Here is an 18,592-nt window from a genome sequence, read left to right on the forward strand (position 1 = left end):
CAGTAGCATACGAGTAATGTTATTTTGTTAGTTTTAATAGAAGATTAGGTCTTTCTGAACCATCAAAATAAGAGAAAAATTCTCCAGAACAAAGTTTTGAATTGTATTGATTGGCTTAGGAAAGCATGCTTTCACCCTTATCTGTTTTCTTTTTTGGAAATTAGGGCTTTATTTTGGCTAATATAATTTTCCACTGATTTTATGATTATTAATATATTCAAAACAAACTTCATTAGTATATGTGTGTTTTTTTCCAAACCTACCCTTATTTTCTCTCTCCTTGGGTTTCTAGGCAGAGAAAATTAAAAAGAAAAGAAGCACGGTGTTTGGGACTCTGCATGTTGCGCATAGCTCCTCCCTAGATGAGGTAGATCACAAAATTCTGGAAGCAAAGTAAGAATGTTATTTTAGCTATCAGTTTACCTGTATTATGTTGAAATGTGTAATTTATAAGCAGTTTATATCTTAATTTGTCAATTTAAGCATGTGTAATTACATAGTAACCTATACTAATTTTAAGAATGGGTAATTGCCATGGTCTGTTCATGTAGCTGCCCTGCTTTTTAGTGCCATAATAAAGATTCTTTGATGCAACAAGTAATTCCTACATTGGCTTTTCCAGGAAAGCGCTCTCTGAGTTGACAACTTGTTTACGAGAACGACTTTTTCGCTGGCAACAGATTGAGAAGATCTGTGGCTTTCAGATAGCCCATAACTCGGGACTCCCCAGCCTGACCTCTTCCCTGTATTCTGATCACAGCTGGGTGGTGATGCCCAGAGTCTCCATTCCCCCCTATCCAATTGCTGGAGGAGTTGATGATTTAGATGAAGACACACCCCCAATAGTGTCACAGTTTCCTGGTAAGTGGTGAGTTCAAAAAAGAGAGTTGGTACAGTTTTTAAAGGAACTTTCTACATGCCTTTTATGAATCATTGACTTTGAAACCTATGATGAAAACTTTGTTCATTCGTTATATTCTCTTTTTTCCTTTTGTGGTTAATAATTTATCTTTACTATGTGAGAAGAATATATCAGGTGTGTGTCTGTATACATACACATATAGTAACGCATTATACATGCTAGATATTGTATGAACGAAGTGCCGAGCTTTGAGGGTTAATATCCTTTCAAATGGCAGCTTAATCTATAGTAGAAAGTAAAAATTAGGGGAAGATCTTGGTGCCATTGACTAACCAACTGTGTGACTTTGAGCCAGTCTGTGATTTATTTGAAGTTCAGTTACCATTCTCAATGGGCATGGGGTTTTTGTTTTGCTTTTCCAATTCTCTATCCTTAGAGTTTATCCTGCTGTGTTGTAACTCATGAAGCACTGGCTCAGTTTACTTTTAAACAGAATTAAACTGTGCTTATGTTTAGAAAAACCTTCTGTTGTTGTTGCTAGAAAGTAGAGCTCCTCCCAAAGGTGGTTTTAAAATGTACAGTTTTCTTATGTTGCCTTGTTTATGCTATAAACATAAAACATAAAATAAGCATACATGTAAAATATGTAAAAACAATATGTAAAAATTAAACATAAAAATCCCTTTAAGTCTTACATTGTAAGGAGTATGTTTTAGTAGGAAGGTAAAATTTAAATATTTTGGATTTTGTTAACTGTTTTTAGAATTTATTACTAAGTATGTGGACTTTTTGCAGAGTTAGAAATCATTTGAAAAACTTTTTCACCCTTGTTATTGCCTGGCTGATTCGCTTTCCCAATCTTTGGGACCTTTTTGAAACTGTAGATAGAACAAGATTCCAAAGAATGGAAAGCAGAATTTAATAATTGATTGGTTGAAAACTTGGATAGAAGTTTTAGTTTTAAGACAAATCAGTCATGATATATAAACATTTTCCAGTTTGAATTTTTTTATCCAATTACATTTTTCCTGATGTTATGATTTACAAAGGGTTCTAATATTTATTTTTTATTTTTATTTTTTTTAAAGATTTTATTTATTTGAGAGAGAGAGAATGAGAGAGAGCACGAGAGGGAAGAGGGTCAGAGGGAGAAGCAGACTCCTTGCCGAGCAGGGAGCCCAATGCGGGACGCGATCCCGGGACTCCAGGATCATGACCTGAGCCGAAGGCAGTCACTTAACCAACTGAGCCACCCAGGCGCCCAAGGGTTCTAATTTTTAGAACAGTTTTATGAAATAAAGCCCTAAATTTGCAAATAAATAGTGAATGACTACGCGTTTGTGTTTATTTCTGTGGCTGTAACTCTCTGGTTTAATGGCAGAGAGATGAGGCAAGTCAGTTGGGGAGGCACTAAACTCTTAACACAGTAGAGAAGACAGGACAGATAATAAATGCATTGAATCCTGAAATGTGTGACCTCGCTCATCTCACTTGTCCTATGCTGCAAGGTAGTTACGGTGCAAAGTTATACCTAGATCTAGGCCAGCTCTGCTCTTTGAATATTGTCAGCTTATGTTTATTTGAATTGTATGCCCTTAAGCTTGCCAAATGCAACACTGATTCATAAATATATGATTTTGTTTGAAAACTATAGCTTTTTAAAGTCATAGTTCCTCCTGAGAATCCATAATTTTTCAGTGTCCATATGCATGAAGATGTATTCCGTAAGTTAACTAGTTCTTTTTCTTTTCCTTTTTTTAAAGTTCTTTTTGATGGGACAAAAATATATGTGAATAATTATCTAAGTTTTCAGTGATTGTGATATACAGAGAAATTTGAAATATGAAAAAAGTGAGTTGATTTTAATTTAGTATTATGATTTAGAAGTTCTGTGACCAAATTTATTATCTTTGGAAAAAAACTCTTGCCAAAGATTACACTTTGAGAGCTCCACCTCCACCCAGTGGCACAGCCGTGATACTCCACTCTGCTTTGCTGCGAAAGCATAATTTCTAAAGCTGATAAATGAGGAACTTCTGGCAGCCAGACTAAAGTCTAGAGTAGGATGAAGGCCTCTTTATTATGTACCCTCTGAGAAGTTTTAAATTTGTACCGTGCGTATGTGTAAATTCTGTAAGTGTGAAATAGTGGCAGGGAAACATGCCTGTGGTATGTTAAGAGCCAAGTAAAAGATTGTAAAACTATACACAGAATAATATTATCTGTGTTTAATTATGTGTGAAGAAAAATATAGGGAAAATATTATCAAAGTTTAGCTCATTGTGGGTAGGAGAAGAGATGATAGTTTTTTCCTGTTACTTTTATAGTATCTGCTAAATATTCATAGTGGGAATGTGGTAGCAGTTTATTTAAAATTTCTTATTATAAAGTCCTCAGATGTACTTAAAAGTACTGAAAATTAAATGCTCACCTACTACAAAGATAAACAAATTTTAACATTTTGCTCTATTCATCCCTTTTTCTGAAATAAATTATTATACATATAGCTAAACCACATGGCCTCCCCTTCCTACTCTTCTGAAGTTGTGTATTGTTCTAAAGCCTGTTGTACTTTTATTACTTGCAGATATATCTATAAACAATAGATATAATCGTTATTTAAAAATTTACATAAATGCTATCAAACTCTAGGTAATGTTTTGCAACTCTTTTTGCTCACTATGTTATAGAAATTTTCCATGTTCATATACAGCTTCATTAAATTTACTGTAACTCATTAATATGAGTTAACCACAGTGTATCTATTTATTCATTATAATCATAAACCACAGTTTATTAATCCATTTTTCTACTGAGATAGGTTCTTTGTACTTTCTTGCCTTTACAGACAATACTGCAGTGAGCATCCTTACTTTACCTTTATCTCTTTGTGCATAACTTTGAGTGTTTCTCTGAGTAAACACCTAGAAAATGGATCACTTTTAGTCCTTGGGAGGGCTGTTGCTAGTCATTGCCGGGTTGCTCTCAAAATGATTGTTCATTTATACACCCACCGTTTGTAAGAGTGCTTGTCTGCCCATATCCTCACCAATACTTGGAATGATCTGATTTATTTGTTGTGTAACTTGAATGGGTGTGATATGATACCATAGGGTGATTAAAATTTTTATTTCCTCGATGACTACTGAGATGTTCCAGTTCATTTATTGGTGTTTGTCATTCAGATTTCTTCCTCTCTGAGTTGCTCGTTTCCTACTATGGAATCTCTCCCAAGATTCCTTACTGATCTGGGAGAGTTGGTTTTAATATTTTCTGGTTATTTGATGCAGATAGCTTTCAGGCCTTGGCTTTTCTTTTTTACTCGACTGTGTTATTTTCTTCTTTAATCATCCAGGTTTTTAAAAAAATGTTTCTAATGACAAATTTATGAAACTGATTTATGCTTTTTATGTCTTTTTCAGAAGATGATAGATTGTTGTTTGCTCTACTAAAAGTGTTTTAGATTTGCTTTAATCCCTTAGTCTTTTAATCTACCTGGAAGTTATTTTTGTTTGTACTGTGAGATAGGAATCTAAATATATCTCCTGATGTATGGACAAACAGTTGCCCATTCTCACTCCTGCTCTGTCCCTGCCGGTTTGTAACCCCACATCTCTCCATTGGTGCACATGTGTGCCCAGGCTCTCTGTTCTGTTCCATTGGTTCCATTCTGCTTTAGTTGCTGTTTATAGTTTTATAGTAAGTGTTGAGGTTTGATAGGTCTAAACCTTCCCTTATTACTCAAATTCAGAATTGCTGTTCTTGGCCAATATGAATTTTGGGATTAGCTTATGAAATTCCATGAGACGTTCCATTGAGCTTTTATTGGAATTTCTTCGAATGTATTGATATATTTGGGAAAAGTTGTTATTCATAAGTTTCATTTATTAGGATCTGCTTTTATGTCTTTAAAATTTTAAATTTTTTCTGTACTGTTCTTGTGCATCTTTTTAAAAAGATTAATTTCTGGATACCCCATTGGTTTTTTTTTTTTTTTTTTTTTTTTTTTTTTGTAGTTACACATTACCTCTCTTAAAAAAATTATACTTCAAATTGCTTGTTGCCGATGTGAAGGGAACTGCTGTTGACTTTGCTAAACTGATCTCACATACAGAAATACTGAATTCTCTCAGGAGTCTTTTGGATTTTTTTGTGTGTGCAATAATAATAAGTTGTTTTTTCCTTGTCAGTCCTAATGCCTTCTTCCCTTTTTTTTCCCAGTCTAAGACCGTCAGTAAAATGTTGAGTAAAAATGGTGATTGTAGGCAATAAAGGCATTTCTGACTTTAAAGAGAAATCTTCCAATATTTCATCGTGAAATGTGATTTTTATTTATTTATTTATTTATTTTTTGCTCTGTGTTTTGGTAGATTGCTTTTAAGTTAAGGAAATTAATTTTATTCCTATTTTGCTAAGAATGATTTTTCTTTTAAATCAGTGGCTGTTAAATTTTACCAAATCTTTCCTGCCTAGTTTGAGGAGATCACTTATATTATTTTTCTTTATTCTGTTGTATAAAAGCACAGTGTGTGAATGTGCTTAGAGAAGTCAAGGGAAGGACAAAGTAATAATCAATGACAGGTGCTGGCCAAAGTCAGGGAAGGATTGAGCTATCTGTTGAATTTAGCAACAAGGAAGTACATTGTGACTTTGTTGAGAACAGTTGCAGCGAAATTGTATGTGAGCACTTTACACTTTCTTTGATGAATGAGTTAAGGTGAAGTAGTGGAGAAAGTAACAAAATTCTTCATAAAAGGGAAGAGAGGTTATATCAGTTGAAAAACAATCTGAAGACAGAGGAGGGTTTTTTGTTGCTGCTGTTGTTTATCGGTTTGTGTTTTAGGTTTTATTGTTGCAGCATTGATTTTTAAATGCTGTTGGGAAGTAGAAAGAAGTTGAATATAAAGGCAATAGAAGGGCTAATCAGTAGAGTTAGGTACTTGAACTTGGGTAGAGAATAGGACAGACAAGTGGAAGGAGCAGAATGTGTGAACTAGAAAGGTAGAAATGTGGTCAGAATCTCAGTTGTCTGTCTTGATTTGTAATATCAAAAATGGAGCAATGCTGAATGACAGCAAGACAAAGTTGGAGAGTGAGTGGTGGCATAGATGTCTTGAGATGAGGGGAAATCATGATTGGTTAAGGTGTTGGAAGGTCTTATTTATAAATGAGATTGCCCAAGTTTGATGATAGGTTGGGTCAACTGGTAAGAGAATGACTGGGAAGTGATTAGTGGAGGAGAGATGGTAGACCCACATGGCTTAATGGTGTGAGCTTCAGAAGGAACACATTTGTGTAGAAGGGTGTAGGAATGAGGGTTTACAGAGTGTTGGGGTGTGAGAAGGCCACCAGCGTGATGTTCTGGTGTGGCAGCCGAAGTTTTCTACCAGCATGGGTCTAGACTAAGACTGGTAGCAGAAACAAGAAGATCTAAGACTTCTGATTAGTTCCATAGTAATCAGTGTTCAGGAAACAAGTTTTGGTATGATCATTGCCTAACTGGCTGGGAGACAATATTTCAATGACTTGATTTAAAATTTCTTAGAGGCAGGCAATGATAGAGAACAAACCGAGGGCTGATGGAGGGAGGTGGGGGGGGGGGGTTAGATGGGTGATGGGTATTAAGGAGCACACTTGTGATGAGCACTGGGTGTTGTATGTAAGTGATGAATCACTAAATTTCTCCTGAAACCAATATTACACTATATGTTAACTAACTAGAATTTACATTGAAACTTGAAACATGGCAAAAAAATAAAACTTCAGGTTCAGGTAAGTCACACTGTCTTAAGAGATACCTGTTGAAAAATTCAGCTTATTTTTTTTTTTAGTGATAGTTTTCTTCTTTTAATGGTAAAGTTCACAAAAAGTTTTGCTACAAAGTACAGATTCCGTAAAACTATGCTATATTGGTTTTTAAACGTAAGGATTTATCATCTTAGGCAAATTTTCAAGCCTTATGGTTAGTAATGTCAAATGTGATGTTAGAGCCTCATGGGTTTATGTTCTCTTCTGTTTATTTTCTAGACCTGTTTTCATTTTTATTCCTTTTTAATTCTGTATTTCCTCACTTTTCTGGGAAGCAGTCCAGGGGATGGAGGACGGTGACGATAGTGCAGGCCTGTTCCGCGGTGGCGTGTTCGTAGCGGCGGGTCCCTGATGTGTGTCCCTGCGCTGTGCCTAGAAGCGGCACTGGTCTCACGAGCATGTGTGTGTTTTTCTGCTTGGTTCCAGGGACCGTGGCCAAGCCCGCGGGGCCGCTCGCCCGAAGCAGCAGCCTGTGCCGCTCCCGTCGAAGCATCGTGCCGGCCTCGCCGCAGTGTCCGCGCGCCCCGCTCCCTCCTCACACGCCGCACCAGGCCCACGCCCGGCACCCCCAGCACCCGCAGCACCCGCAGCACTCCTTGCCTTCCCCTGACCCTGATATCCTCTCCGTGTCAAGTTGTCCTGTGCTTTATCGAAACGAGGAGGAGGAAGAGGCCATTTACTTCTCTGCTGAAAAGCAATGGTATTGGCAGCGAACCAACTGCAATATATGCTGGGCTGGCTGGGTGGGAGGTGGGCGTGGGTGGGGAGCAGCGACACGCTGGCTTCGGTTTCTCTGCTGCATAACGAGTTACCACAAACTGCGTGGTTTTAAGCAACATGCCTTCATTAGCTCTCAGTTCTGTATGCCAAAGTCCAGGCGTGGCTTGGCCAGGTTTTCTGCACAGGGTCTCACAAGGCTAACATCGAGGTGTTTGCCAGGCTTTGTTCTTCTCTGGAGCTTGAGGGCCACTCCAAGGCTCATTTGGTTGGGAGAGAATTCAGTTCCTGTGGTTATAGCACTGAGGTCACGGTTTCCACACTGGCTGTTAGCCGGGGGCCCCTCCCAGTTCTAGTGGCTGCACAATATTCCTTGCTGTACGGGCCTCCATCTTCAAAGCCCACACTAAAAACTGTCCCTTCTGTCAAATCCCTTCTTTGCTTGGAATCTCTGACTTGCCCCGTCTCTAATCTCTGGACCCAACTTAAAAGGCTCACTTGGATAGTAATCTCTGTATATTAAGATAGATTGGTTTGGGGCCCTAATTACATCTGCAGACTGCCTTCATAGCAGCATCTCTATCAGTGTTTGATGGAATAACTAGGAGAATATATGTGTGTACACCAAGGCTAGAAATTTAGGGACCATCTTAGAATTCTGCCCACCACAGTGCAGATATTTTGACATATAACTGTTTAGAGACCACTGCACACAACTGACTCAAGTCTCAGGACAGAAATTTGTCTTATGAATAGTTTTATATGTAAAATACAAAAGCATGAACTTAAATATACACAAAGAAACATTAAATATGACCGAGTTTTTACAATATTTCTTGCCACTTAATGATTTTTTTTCTGTTTTGTGCTAGTACTTACTAGCAAACAGGAAATATCAAATGCCAAAGATGTAAGAAAATGTAGGAATTTGTATAAAATGGGTATAGCAGCAGCGTGTTCTAGTCCAGCTTGAGGACCACCATGCTCCATAAGACCCGTTGCAACTAAGGATCTCCTTCCAAACCACATTCCTCTTTAGGAGCAGTGGGGTTTCAAGTGACAGAAAAACCAGCGCCGGTTTCTGACTTTGGTCACACATCATAGCCATGCAGCCTTGAAGTCTTCCTGTCCTCACGTGAGAAACAAAACCAAAGGGAGGGGGCTCGATGCTCTCAGTGACCTTTTGTGGCTCTTCTCTATCGTGTGATTCTTTAGTTGGCATCATCATCAAATAATAATTTTCATACATAATTGTTTTATCTACTAGTGAAAGTAGATTTTACAAATAGCCAAAATCATTAGAGCATATTCCTGAGGAGATAGTCCAGGGTTTGTGTCCTCGTTAGAGTTGGAGAATTTGATGCAGCTTTGCTTGGGCAGCACTTTCTGATTAGCTTTTTTGTATAACCTCTGCAATATAACTATAGTCGCCTATAAGACAGCTTTAGTGACAGAACTAATTTTGTGTGGCTTATGGAAGTTAATAGGAAAACTCTAGAGTTCCGCTGTCCAATAGAATTTTTGCATTTGTGGAAATGTTTAGTCTTCATTTCAAATAATAGTGTCAGAAATTCACAGCTAGCTCATAAATACGAGAATTTAGATTCAGAAAACTTTTCCTCCTCTTTAGTCTCTTACATGATGAACCACTAGAATCCTTACAAAATAGCAATAGTAATAATATTTACTATTTACTGATCTTTTATGTTCTGTGCATTATGTACATTATACACTCACTTAAATCTTACCTTGAGTTGTCTTGTTACATAGGCATTAAACTGACATGAATACACCTGTACCTCACTGTGAGAAAAAAATATAACATAAATAGTACACATAATTAACTTTAACATTCCAAAGAATATATGTTCTAGAAAAAAATGGGACATTTTAAGAGTCAGACATTATACTATACCTACACTCCAATCTGACTAGTTCTGTGGAAGAAGCAACACTTCAGATTATTACTTGTTTTGGAATTAGGATGTTAGAAGGAGGAGTAATTTCAGAGATTAATCAAATTCTCTTACTTTGACAAGGAAATTGAGACCTGGTTAATTTAAGTGATTTGCCCAAGGTTGTGCGGCTGATTAATGGCAGGACCAGGACAGGAAGGTCTAGTTCTCCTAACTTAGATCAGTATTCTTTTCACATATTATTTAGATTTTAGAGACCGGTTTTTGAAATATTTTTAACCTAGCTTAGAATTTCACACACCGAGCAGCCAAACCACATAGCAGAGTAGAAAGTAGATTTATAAAATTGTAACTAAATCAGCTTCTGGCGCTGGAAGCTGAACAGCTTCAGGGAACAGTGATATATGCTCTATAATTAATGGATATCCACTCCAAAAAGAAGCTAACAGAAAAGCCCCTACCAGTAACTGATTTCTGAGTCATTTCTTCTTGTCTGAACTTCCTCTTGTCCTCTGTTAGCACTCCCCGTTGTCATATTGTAAAAGCACTTAGAAATGATGCAGCACATGGAACTGTATCGTATGAAATCATCATTTAAGTCTTTATTTGCCCAGGGGATTTTGTACCTTCTGAGAGCTTGTAGTGTAATAGAAACAATCTGCACAGACATGTGTGAGTGAATTACATAGGAATGATGAAATACGTTGAGTAAGATAGAGATCTAAAATGAGGTATTAACATGAAAAACATATCAGAAGTAATATCACTACGTGAATAATGATAGTAACCACAGGTCATCCAAGGGGAGAGATCATTCAGTTCGTTTATTCTATAAATATGAACTTAGTTCCTCGCTGTGTTCTGTGTACTTGCTAATAACTTGAGCTGCCAAGACAAGTGAGGCAAGGCTCTGGCCTTGTTCTAGCTGGTGCGTTATGATTATATGGGCCCTTGCCTTTCTCTTCTGTCTTCAGCTCTCGTCCTTTTCTTCTGCCAGTTACTTTTTATCTTGACTCTACTTTTTATTTCTTAATCATTTCTTTCGTAGAGGGAACAATATTTGTATCCCGTGTGGTACATACAAAAATAAGTGAGTCATTATCCAAGATCTTTTCTCTTTTTCTTTTCTTTCGTCTGTTTCCCGTTCATTCACTCATTCATTCATTCATCACATATTTATTAAATACCCACCGTGAACTTACCACTCCCTCTTCCAGTGCAGAGAATGCAGAAGGTAGGAAGACTCCCTGTCCTCATTGAGTTTTCTTTCTTCTGGAGAAACTGACTATAAGAAGTTAATATAAAATACCGTTTTAGGTAGTGGGATGTTCTGGGATGCTAACTAAAGTCAGGTAAAAAGAAAGAGAATACTATTGTGGACAGAGTGCCAAGGGAAGCGTCTCTGGAGAGAGAGCAGTTGAGCAGTGATCTGAGTGACCTGGAGCAGTAAGCCCTGTAGCGATGGAGGGAAGGACAATAGGAGTCAGAGGGAAGAGTAAGTGCACAGCCCTGCGGGAGTCACAGGGTTGGCCTGGGGGTGGGGAGCATAGAGGGGGCTGTAGTGTAATGACCCGGAAAGTGGTGGGGCCTGCGGGCTGGAGCCACAGCCGTGGCCCTGATCTGACCGGGCTCCATGGACTCGGCAAGGTCTTTGGATTTCAGCCTGATGAGGGGAGGAAGGATTGGAAAGTTTTGAGCAGGGAAATGATGTGCTCCAAGTTTTTAAAAACCCTTTTGCATCTGTGTAGAGAAGTAGCTCGGAGGGAGGAACAAAAAGGGAAGCAGGGAGATCAGTTAGGATTCCCTTACAATCACTGAGGTGACTTCGCGGTACTTCAGCAAAAAGGGACGGTAGCAGTGTGGGAGTGTAGCAGTGTGGGAGTGACGAGGGTTGGATTTGAGGGATAGTTTGCAGGAATGGCTGATAGCATCTCCTGTTCATGGGCCTTGAGGTTGTGAGCTTTATTTTTCTTATCCTTATCTCTTCTCTCTTGTGAAGAGGGGAAATCACAAAGGAATAAACCTGTGAGAATTTATTGACTGCTTCTTAAAAAAATAGGGTGACATCACTGATTTTTGCCTCTCCCCCTCCTCCCCCCACACCCAATTGTATTTCAGCTTCCTTCTCCTGTTTCTGAACTTGGGAGAACTTCCATTTGAGCTTAATATATTCCTTTCTTCCTTCCTGAGGAAGCTAAATTTCATCAATTTAATAACTAAAAAATAAAGGGAGAGACAGTGATTAAAGCTCATCTTTTAGAATATATAATGTCAACTATGTGATTTAGAAAGAAAACTACTCAGTATTGAAACAAAACACCAAAGTAGCTGAGATGAAAAAAAATCTGTAAACTTTATAAACATTCTCATTTCTCTGACAATTGAAGAAAGATGTAACATGAGTTATGTTTCTTAGATTGGAAGATTTCATTATTAATAATGTATGTTAAATATTAAACATTGAGTTTTGATAAGTTATATTATTTAAAATAGTAATCTAATTTTATCAGAATGTGTGTAGAATTTTAGTATTTCTCCCTTTTACATTTTGATAGATTAAAAAAATAGAAGTTGTTTTAGTTAGAATTAGTGAGCATGTCTGCTGGTAGTGTTAGAAAATATTGATTTAAAATTTTACCTTTGTCTCTGTCTCATCCAGGGAAGTGCCAGACACGGCCTCCGAATGTGACTCCTTAAATTCTTCCATTGGAAGGAAACAGTCTCCTCCTTCAAGCCTTGAGATATACCAAACATTGTCTCCTCGAAAGATATCAAGAGATGAGCTCTCTCTAGAGGATTCATCCCGAGGAGATTCACCCATAACTGCAGATATCTCTCGGGGTTCTCCTGATTGTGTAGGTCTGACAGAAACGAAGAGCATGATCTTCAGTCCTGCCAGCAAAGTGTACAATGGCATCTTGGAGAAATCCTGTAGCATGAACCAGCTTTCTAGTGGCATCCCGGTGCCTAAACCTCGCCACACGTCCTGTTCCTCCACCAGCAACGACAGTAAACCCGTTCAGGAAGCCCCACCTGTTGCCAGAATAAGCAGCATCCCGCACGATCTTTGTCATAATGGAGAGAAAAGCAAAAAGCCATCAAAAATTAAAAGCCTTTTTAAGAAGAAATCTAAGTGAACTGGCTGACTTGATGGAATTTATTCAAGTGGCATCTTTGAACTTTTATCTCCCATCCTCCACTCCCCCTTTTTTGTTTTAATTTTAGGGCTGTAATTCCAGTGGGGCTTTCCAGACTGGGCGCCGTAGTGGAATGTCCCAAGGGAACTGTCTACTGTCTGCTTATTTAAATGACTAATCAATTTGTCAAGCCAGTTATTACTGAAAAATCATTAAGAGATGAGACAGTTTACAGTCATTTCTGCCTATTTATTTCTGCTTTGTTATTAGTGATGTATATACAACATTTTGTTGAAAGCCACTATGGACTTACAAGCTTTAATGGACTAGTAAGCCAGCATGGGCTTGCAAAAATTTCTTGTTTACCACACCATCTTCTTATCTTTCCACAGAGCTATTTACATCCTGGACTAAATGACTTAAACAAAGTAAAACTAATTGCACTACCGTTTTCCAGACTGGAAAAAAAAAAAAAATCTCTGCAAGTGAAACTGTATAGAGTTTATAAAATGACTGGATAGGGGACTGTTTTCACTTTTAGATCAAAAAGGGTTTTTAAGTAGAACCTAGGGTTTCTAATTGACTTGATTTCTGGAAATGAAAACCCACGCTTTTATTATGGGAAGCTTCTTTAAATGCATTTAATATTATAAAGTTTCAAGTCCTGCTGTAAAGATCATGTTTTGTTTTTCCCAGGGCTTTCACTGTGATTTACTGCATTGCAGGCTGTATGATAAAATATAAATAATTTAAGGAGAGAAGGCTCTTGATTCCTTACACACGTGGAAGAGTTGAAACTTGATTGAAGGACTTACATTCACAAGCTTAAACTGAGGTCGGGGACGTGGGGATTCAGGCCCTTGTTTACAGACTTTGAATAACAGCAAAGAAGTTATGGTTTGTGAAGAATTTGTACTGTGGAAAAGATAATAAATTGGAGACATTATTGTGTGGGACTGTGTTGATTTTTGTTGATAACACTCCACTAAAAACACTATACATTTTCTGGAGAGCTAAATGAGCTGTTTTGTTGCTTAATTGCACTATAAGAAATAGTGATGTTTTGGAAGTTGTCAACAAATTTCTTTCCATTTTATATTGTTCGTCATATTTTTATGTAGTTTGAAATGTTTAAATGTTCTAATATCAAGATTAACAAATATAAATTTATGGTGCATTTAGATTGTGTTGTATTAATTTGTAAAGCTCGGGGTTATTTAAGGTTATTTAGGTTATTTAAGGGTAGCTTTTACTGTGAAGACTGTCACATAGAGCGGCAAAGTACATTAACATCTGGGAGTTTTTGCCTAAACTACTTTTAAAAACTTAGTCATAAATGATCTGGTTAATGCAATGTGGATGGACATTTGGATGAACAATGGATACATATTAGCTAGAACGGGTTTTCAGCAGTATGGCTAAAACACGTAATGTCCGACCCAGTCCTGCTTTGATGAAAATGCTGATTGATAGGAAGTTTATGTGAGATGTGCTCCTAAGAAATACTTTTATCAAGAATATGAACAGTTTCCTGAAGTCTCCGAAAGTTGTGGTGGTTTATTCTCTTTAGTACTGTTGTTAAAAACTTTGAAGGTTTTGAATGATATTTATATATACAGATATTTATATAATTACAAGTACTGTAAAGGCAAAAATTGATTAGCTGAAACAAACATAGAGTTTTGGTTTAACCAGAAGGTAAAGGTCAAGAGTTGAGGAACAATGGCACTGAAGCTGTTTGGGAAAGGGGGTGGCGGGTAATGGGCATAAAGCATTGAGAAGCGTTCTGGAAACTTTCTTCAGAGTGAAGGAAATACCTTTATCTTGTTTCTCCTTCTTACAACCAGACAGGAGTTCTTCCCTTTGAAAATTGTACAAGGGATGAGAACTTTGTAGTTTGATAGGTAGAAAAGGTAAAATCCGCTAGGGCAGGGAGTAGGGTGAAGGAGGAAGGGCTCAAGGGGCCCCCGGTAAGGCCTGCTGCCTGGTGAGGGTTAGAAGGGAATTCTGGCAGCCAGAACCACTGGCCGCCGGCACGTGGGGGCTGGGGTGCACGAGGCCGGCCTACTACGTGCAGTGCGGGCGGTCTTAGGGAATGCATGGTTTATGCTAAATTTCGTGTTCTTGTGTATAAACAAATTCAACCAAGGGATTATTACCACTTTCTGTTGCTCGTAGTACTTAATTGGCATTAGTACAGTGCTCTGTATTTGTAAATTCAACAGAGGATAATTGAGCTGTAGAAAGCCACAATATTTCTGTATTCATTTCCTTGTGAAGAGTTGGGTATAAATACGAGTTTTTAAATTACCCATTTGTTACCTTACTAATCTTATAAAACTATGGTGTTTTTCTGATTTTAAAAGTAATACCCTCCTTATTGTATAAAACAATTCATGATAGAAAAGTATAAAGAAGAAAAACAACAGCAAGTGGGTTAAATTCTAGTGCCCACAATAATTATTTTTAATATTTTGGTTTGTTTTCTTCCAGATAATTTTCTCTATATTGATATATATTTTACATACTCGAAAACATACTATATATATTCAACTTTACATCATGCTGTTCTCTTAATATAGGCATTTCTCCAACATTATTAGAAATTCATCATGAACATTTAGTGACTATAATATGCCATTGTATGGATTTATCATAATCTTTTCAATCATTTTTTACTATTAATCATTAGGCTGTTTCTGATTTCTGATATGTGACATACTAGGATTTAACATTTATTGAGCACTCTATGTACTAGGCACAGTTCTAAACTCGAATATATACTCTCATATAATCTTTACACCCACCCACCTTGTAAGGTAGGTACTGTTTTTTGGGTTTTTGTTTTGTTTTGTTTTGTTGTTTAGTAGTCATTTTACTGATGAGGAAACTGAGCCCAGAAAATTAATAATTTACTGAGGGTCACATAGCTAGTAAGTGGTAGTGTCAACTTCTAAGTCATACATACCACATAAATTCTAATCAACATTTTGATTCCTTAGAATATATATTTTGAGAAGTATATAGGAAAGCCTAAAGATAATTTATATATGTATATGTACACTTTCATAGTTTTACCTTGACTATAACTCTTTTTAAGGTTTCTTATGCATATAGCCATGTTTATAACCCCCCAATACTGGAGTGTTTCACACTGTCACTTAGGAATTACCATTTGGTTAAAACTTTGCTAATTTAGTTGGTAAATAATGTCTAGTATGGTTGGAAAGTTTTTTCATGTTATGTATTTTTCATTTTAGTGAATTTTCTGTTTATGTCTTTTGCCCATTAAGTTCCTGGGGTCCTAGTGTTTTTTGTCTTTCAAATGTAGCTATTCTTGTATTCTTCAATTACCAACTAAAACAGTGATTTTTAAAAATCATATTTGTATTTTCCATGTCTATTTTTTGAAAGCAAGCGAAAGAAAACCTACATATAAGTTTTAGTCTTACTGATCTCTTGTTTATAGGTCTTGAATGGTTTTTCCCAAAAAATTACAGGTAAGAGACAATATTAGAATCTTACTCAACAAATATTTAATAGCCTATCATGTACCAAGCATCACAATCATCAGCTCTGCAGGTATAGAGACTAATGTGACCAGTACCTCTCCTAAAGGAACTCCTCAGTATCTAATAGGGGAAACAGATCCAAAAAAATCCTTGTAATAAGGACAGTGATAGAAATATAAACCAAATGTTGGGGAGATGGGAGCTAATGGGGAGAGGAGTTCTGTGTAGCTCAAAAGTATTAATCAAGGACAATTTAATGGTGCTAATCTGCAGGTCCAGCAGAACACCTTGTAATAGCTGGGAGGGTGCGTATTGTGGGATAAGTTGTTGATCAGAAACACAGCATTTGAGCAATCTCGTGTAAGCCCTGATAGTACGGATAAGACTGTTTCTTTCTGCACATCCCAGCCCTAAAACAAGGTAGTCTTTGTTGAAAAGACTCTCTCCTTCAGATTTATCCAGGTAGGCCCGATCCTATCTTGAATCCCTTGGCTTCACGCCAGCCTTCAGGATTCTACCTCAGTCCCATGATTGAGCTTCCCTGAGGTTATCTGCAAGTCTCTGCAGTGGCCCTCACAGGAACCTCTCTCTGGCAATGTGTGTCATAGGCCCAGGTAGGACATGGCAGGGAGGCCTCAGTTCAGATCTTGGTTTCTTACCAGTATGAAGGGAGCGAGACAAGGCCCAGGATCCTTGCCTGAGTTAAAGAGTCTTACCTGCCAGATTCTCGGTTGTCCCGATGATCCAGTTTTTACTGGATATGCTATGATATCTTCATCAGCCTCCAAAAGTGACAGCCATGCGTTCAAGGTACGGCAGAGACTTTGCAGTCGTGTCCCAGGGAGACACAGTGGCTCAGCCATTCCATATCTCCAGTCCTTAAAGTGGTGGCAGACCCTCTGTTTCTGCGTCCCACGCTCTTCAGCTTTGCCCTGGAAGAGTCTAGTTCCCTATAAAGGTCAGACTCTAGGAAGCCCTAACTGGGTCAAAATGGTTCCCTGTCTCTAGCTTCAGATTGTGACATTTTAGTGTCTTTTTTTCCCCTTTTTTTATGGAAGTATAATTGGCATGCAATATCCTATTAGTTTCATGTGTATGTGATAGTGATTCAGTATTTTTCTACATTACAAAATGAGCCCCATGATAATTGTAGTTGCCATCTGTCATCATACGAAGTTATTACAGTATTATTGACTATTTTCTCTAGAACGCTGTTCATTACATCCCATGACTTACTTTATAACTGGAACTTTTTTCTCTTAATCCCCTTCACCAATTTGGCCCACCTCCTAAATCCTTGTTACTATGATAACAGTTTGTTTCTTGTATCTGTGAGTCTGTTTCTGTTTTGTTTGTTCATTTGTTTTTTAGATTCCACATATAAGTGAAATCATATGTTACTTGTCTTTCTCTGGCTTGTTTCACTTAGCATAATACCCTCTAGGTTCATCCATGTTGCAAATGGAGGGATTTCATTTTTTTTTTTATGGCTGAGTAATATTTCACTGCGTGTATGTATATATATGTATATATACACATATATGTGTGTGTGTGTGTATATATATATATATATATATATATATACACACCACATCTTTTTTATTCATCTTTCGATGGACACTGGGGCTGCTTCCATATATTGGCTGTTGTAAAAACACTGCAGTGGTCATAGGGGTGCATATAACTCCTTGAATTAGTGTTTCTTCTTTGGAAATACCCAGAAGTGGAATTGCTGGATTGAATGATCTAATTTTAATTTTTTTGAGGGATTTTCACCAATTTCCATTCCCACCAACAGTGTTACAGGGCTTCCCTTTTTTCCACATCCTTGCCAAGACTTGTTATTTCTTGTCTTTTTGATAATTGGTAATCCGACAGGTATGAAGTGGTAGTTCCTTGCAATTTTAATTTGCATTTCTCTCATGATTTAGTGGAGCATCTTTTCATATACCTGTTGGCCTTGTGTGTGTCTTCTTTGGAAAAAATGTCTATTCAGTCCATTTTTTATCGGGTTGTTTATTTGATGTTATGTTGTATAAGTTCCTTATATAGTTTGGATATTAACTCCTTATGGGATATATGATTTGCAAATATCTTCTCCCACTTAGTAGGTTGACTTTTTGTTTTGCTCATGGTTTCCTTTGCTGTGCTAAAGCTTTCACATTTTAGTTTCAAAGAGTGTGACAGGAGCCCCCTAGTGTGGTTCTGGTAAGAATAGCGTGTGTTTATTTTTAAAGTACAACTTCTTTAACTGAAGCACCATGGTTCTCAAATACCCATGTGAGCTAATTCCCCACGTGTGAGAACGTTACCTGCTGAACTACTATTGAGACCTCTGGTCCCTGAGAATGCGGTCGCACCAGATTCTGGGGAGATTGAAGGACACCACCCCTCAGGGACTAAAAAAGGTTTCTAGGAGACAATGTGGCTTGTTTTGTTTTGTTTTTGAAATACCAGCTATTCAAGTTTGATTCTTCTTGAAAAGGCTTTCTATTAACACTTGAGATGAAATCTGTAGCCAAAAAGGTGGAATGCTAAGAAATTAAAAGAAAGGGGGATTGGATTGGAGAGGATAAAATGAAGCCTGGGTGCAACCAGAGGTTACATGTGACCTTTAAAGGTCAGAAAATGAACCTGGAA

At 37.5% G+C, this 18,592-nt stretch overlaps 1 protein-coding gene across 3 annotated transcripts in view; it reads left to right on the forward strand.

Moving 5' to 3' along the window:
* The window catches only part of STIM2 (stromal interaction molecule 2), a 139,504-nt gene extending 125,887 nt beyond the window's left edge, over positions 1-13,617 (forward strand). For all 3 annotated transcript variants that reach the window (XM_027599130.2, XM_027599131.2, XM_027599132.2), the window contains 4 exons: positions 293-393; positions 623-861; positions 7,097-7,370; positions 11,963-13,617. In XM_027599130.2, coding sequence (XP_027454931.1) covers positions 293-393; positions 623-861; positions 7,097-7,370; positions 11,963-12,440 — 1,092 coding nt within the window. In that variant the 3' untranslated portion in view covers positions 12,441-13,617. The remainder of the gene's footprint in view (positions 1-292; positions 394-622; positions 862-7,096; positions 7,371-11,962) is intronic.
* The last annotated feature ends 4,975 nt before the right edge of the window (positions 13,618-18,592 follow it).

This window comes from Zalophus californianus, chromosome 2 (assembly GCF_009762305.2).
Source record: "Zalophus californianus isolate mZalCal1 chromosome 2, mZalCal1.pri.v2, whole genome shotgun sequence".
Classification (NCBI taxonomy): domain Eukaryota; kingdom Metazoa; phylum Chordata; class Mammalia; order Carnivora; family Otariidae; genus Zalophus; species Zalophus californianus.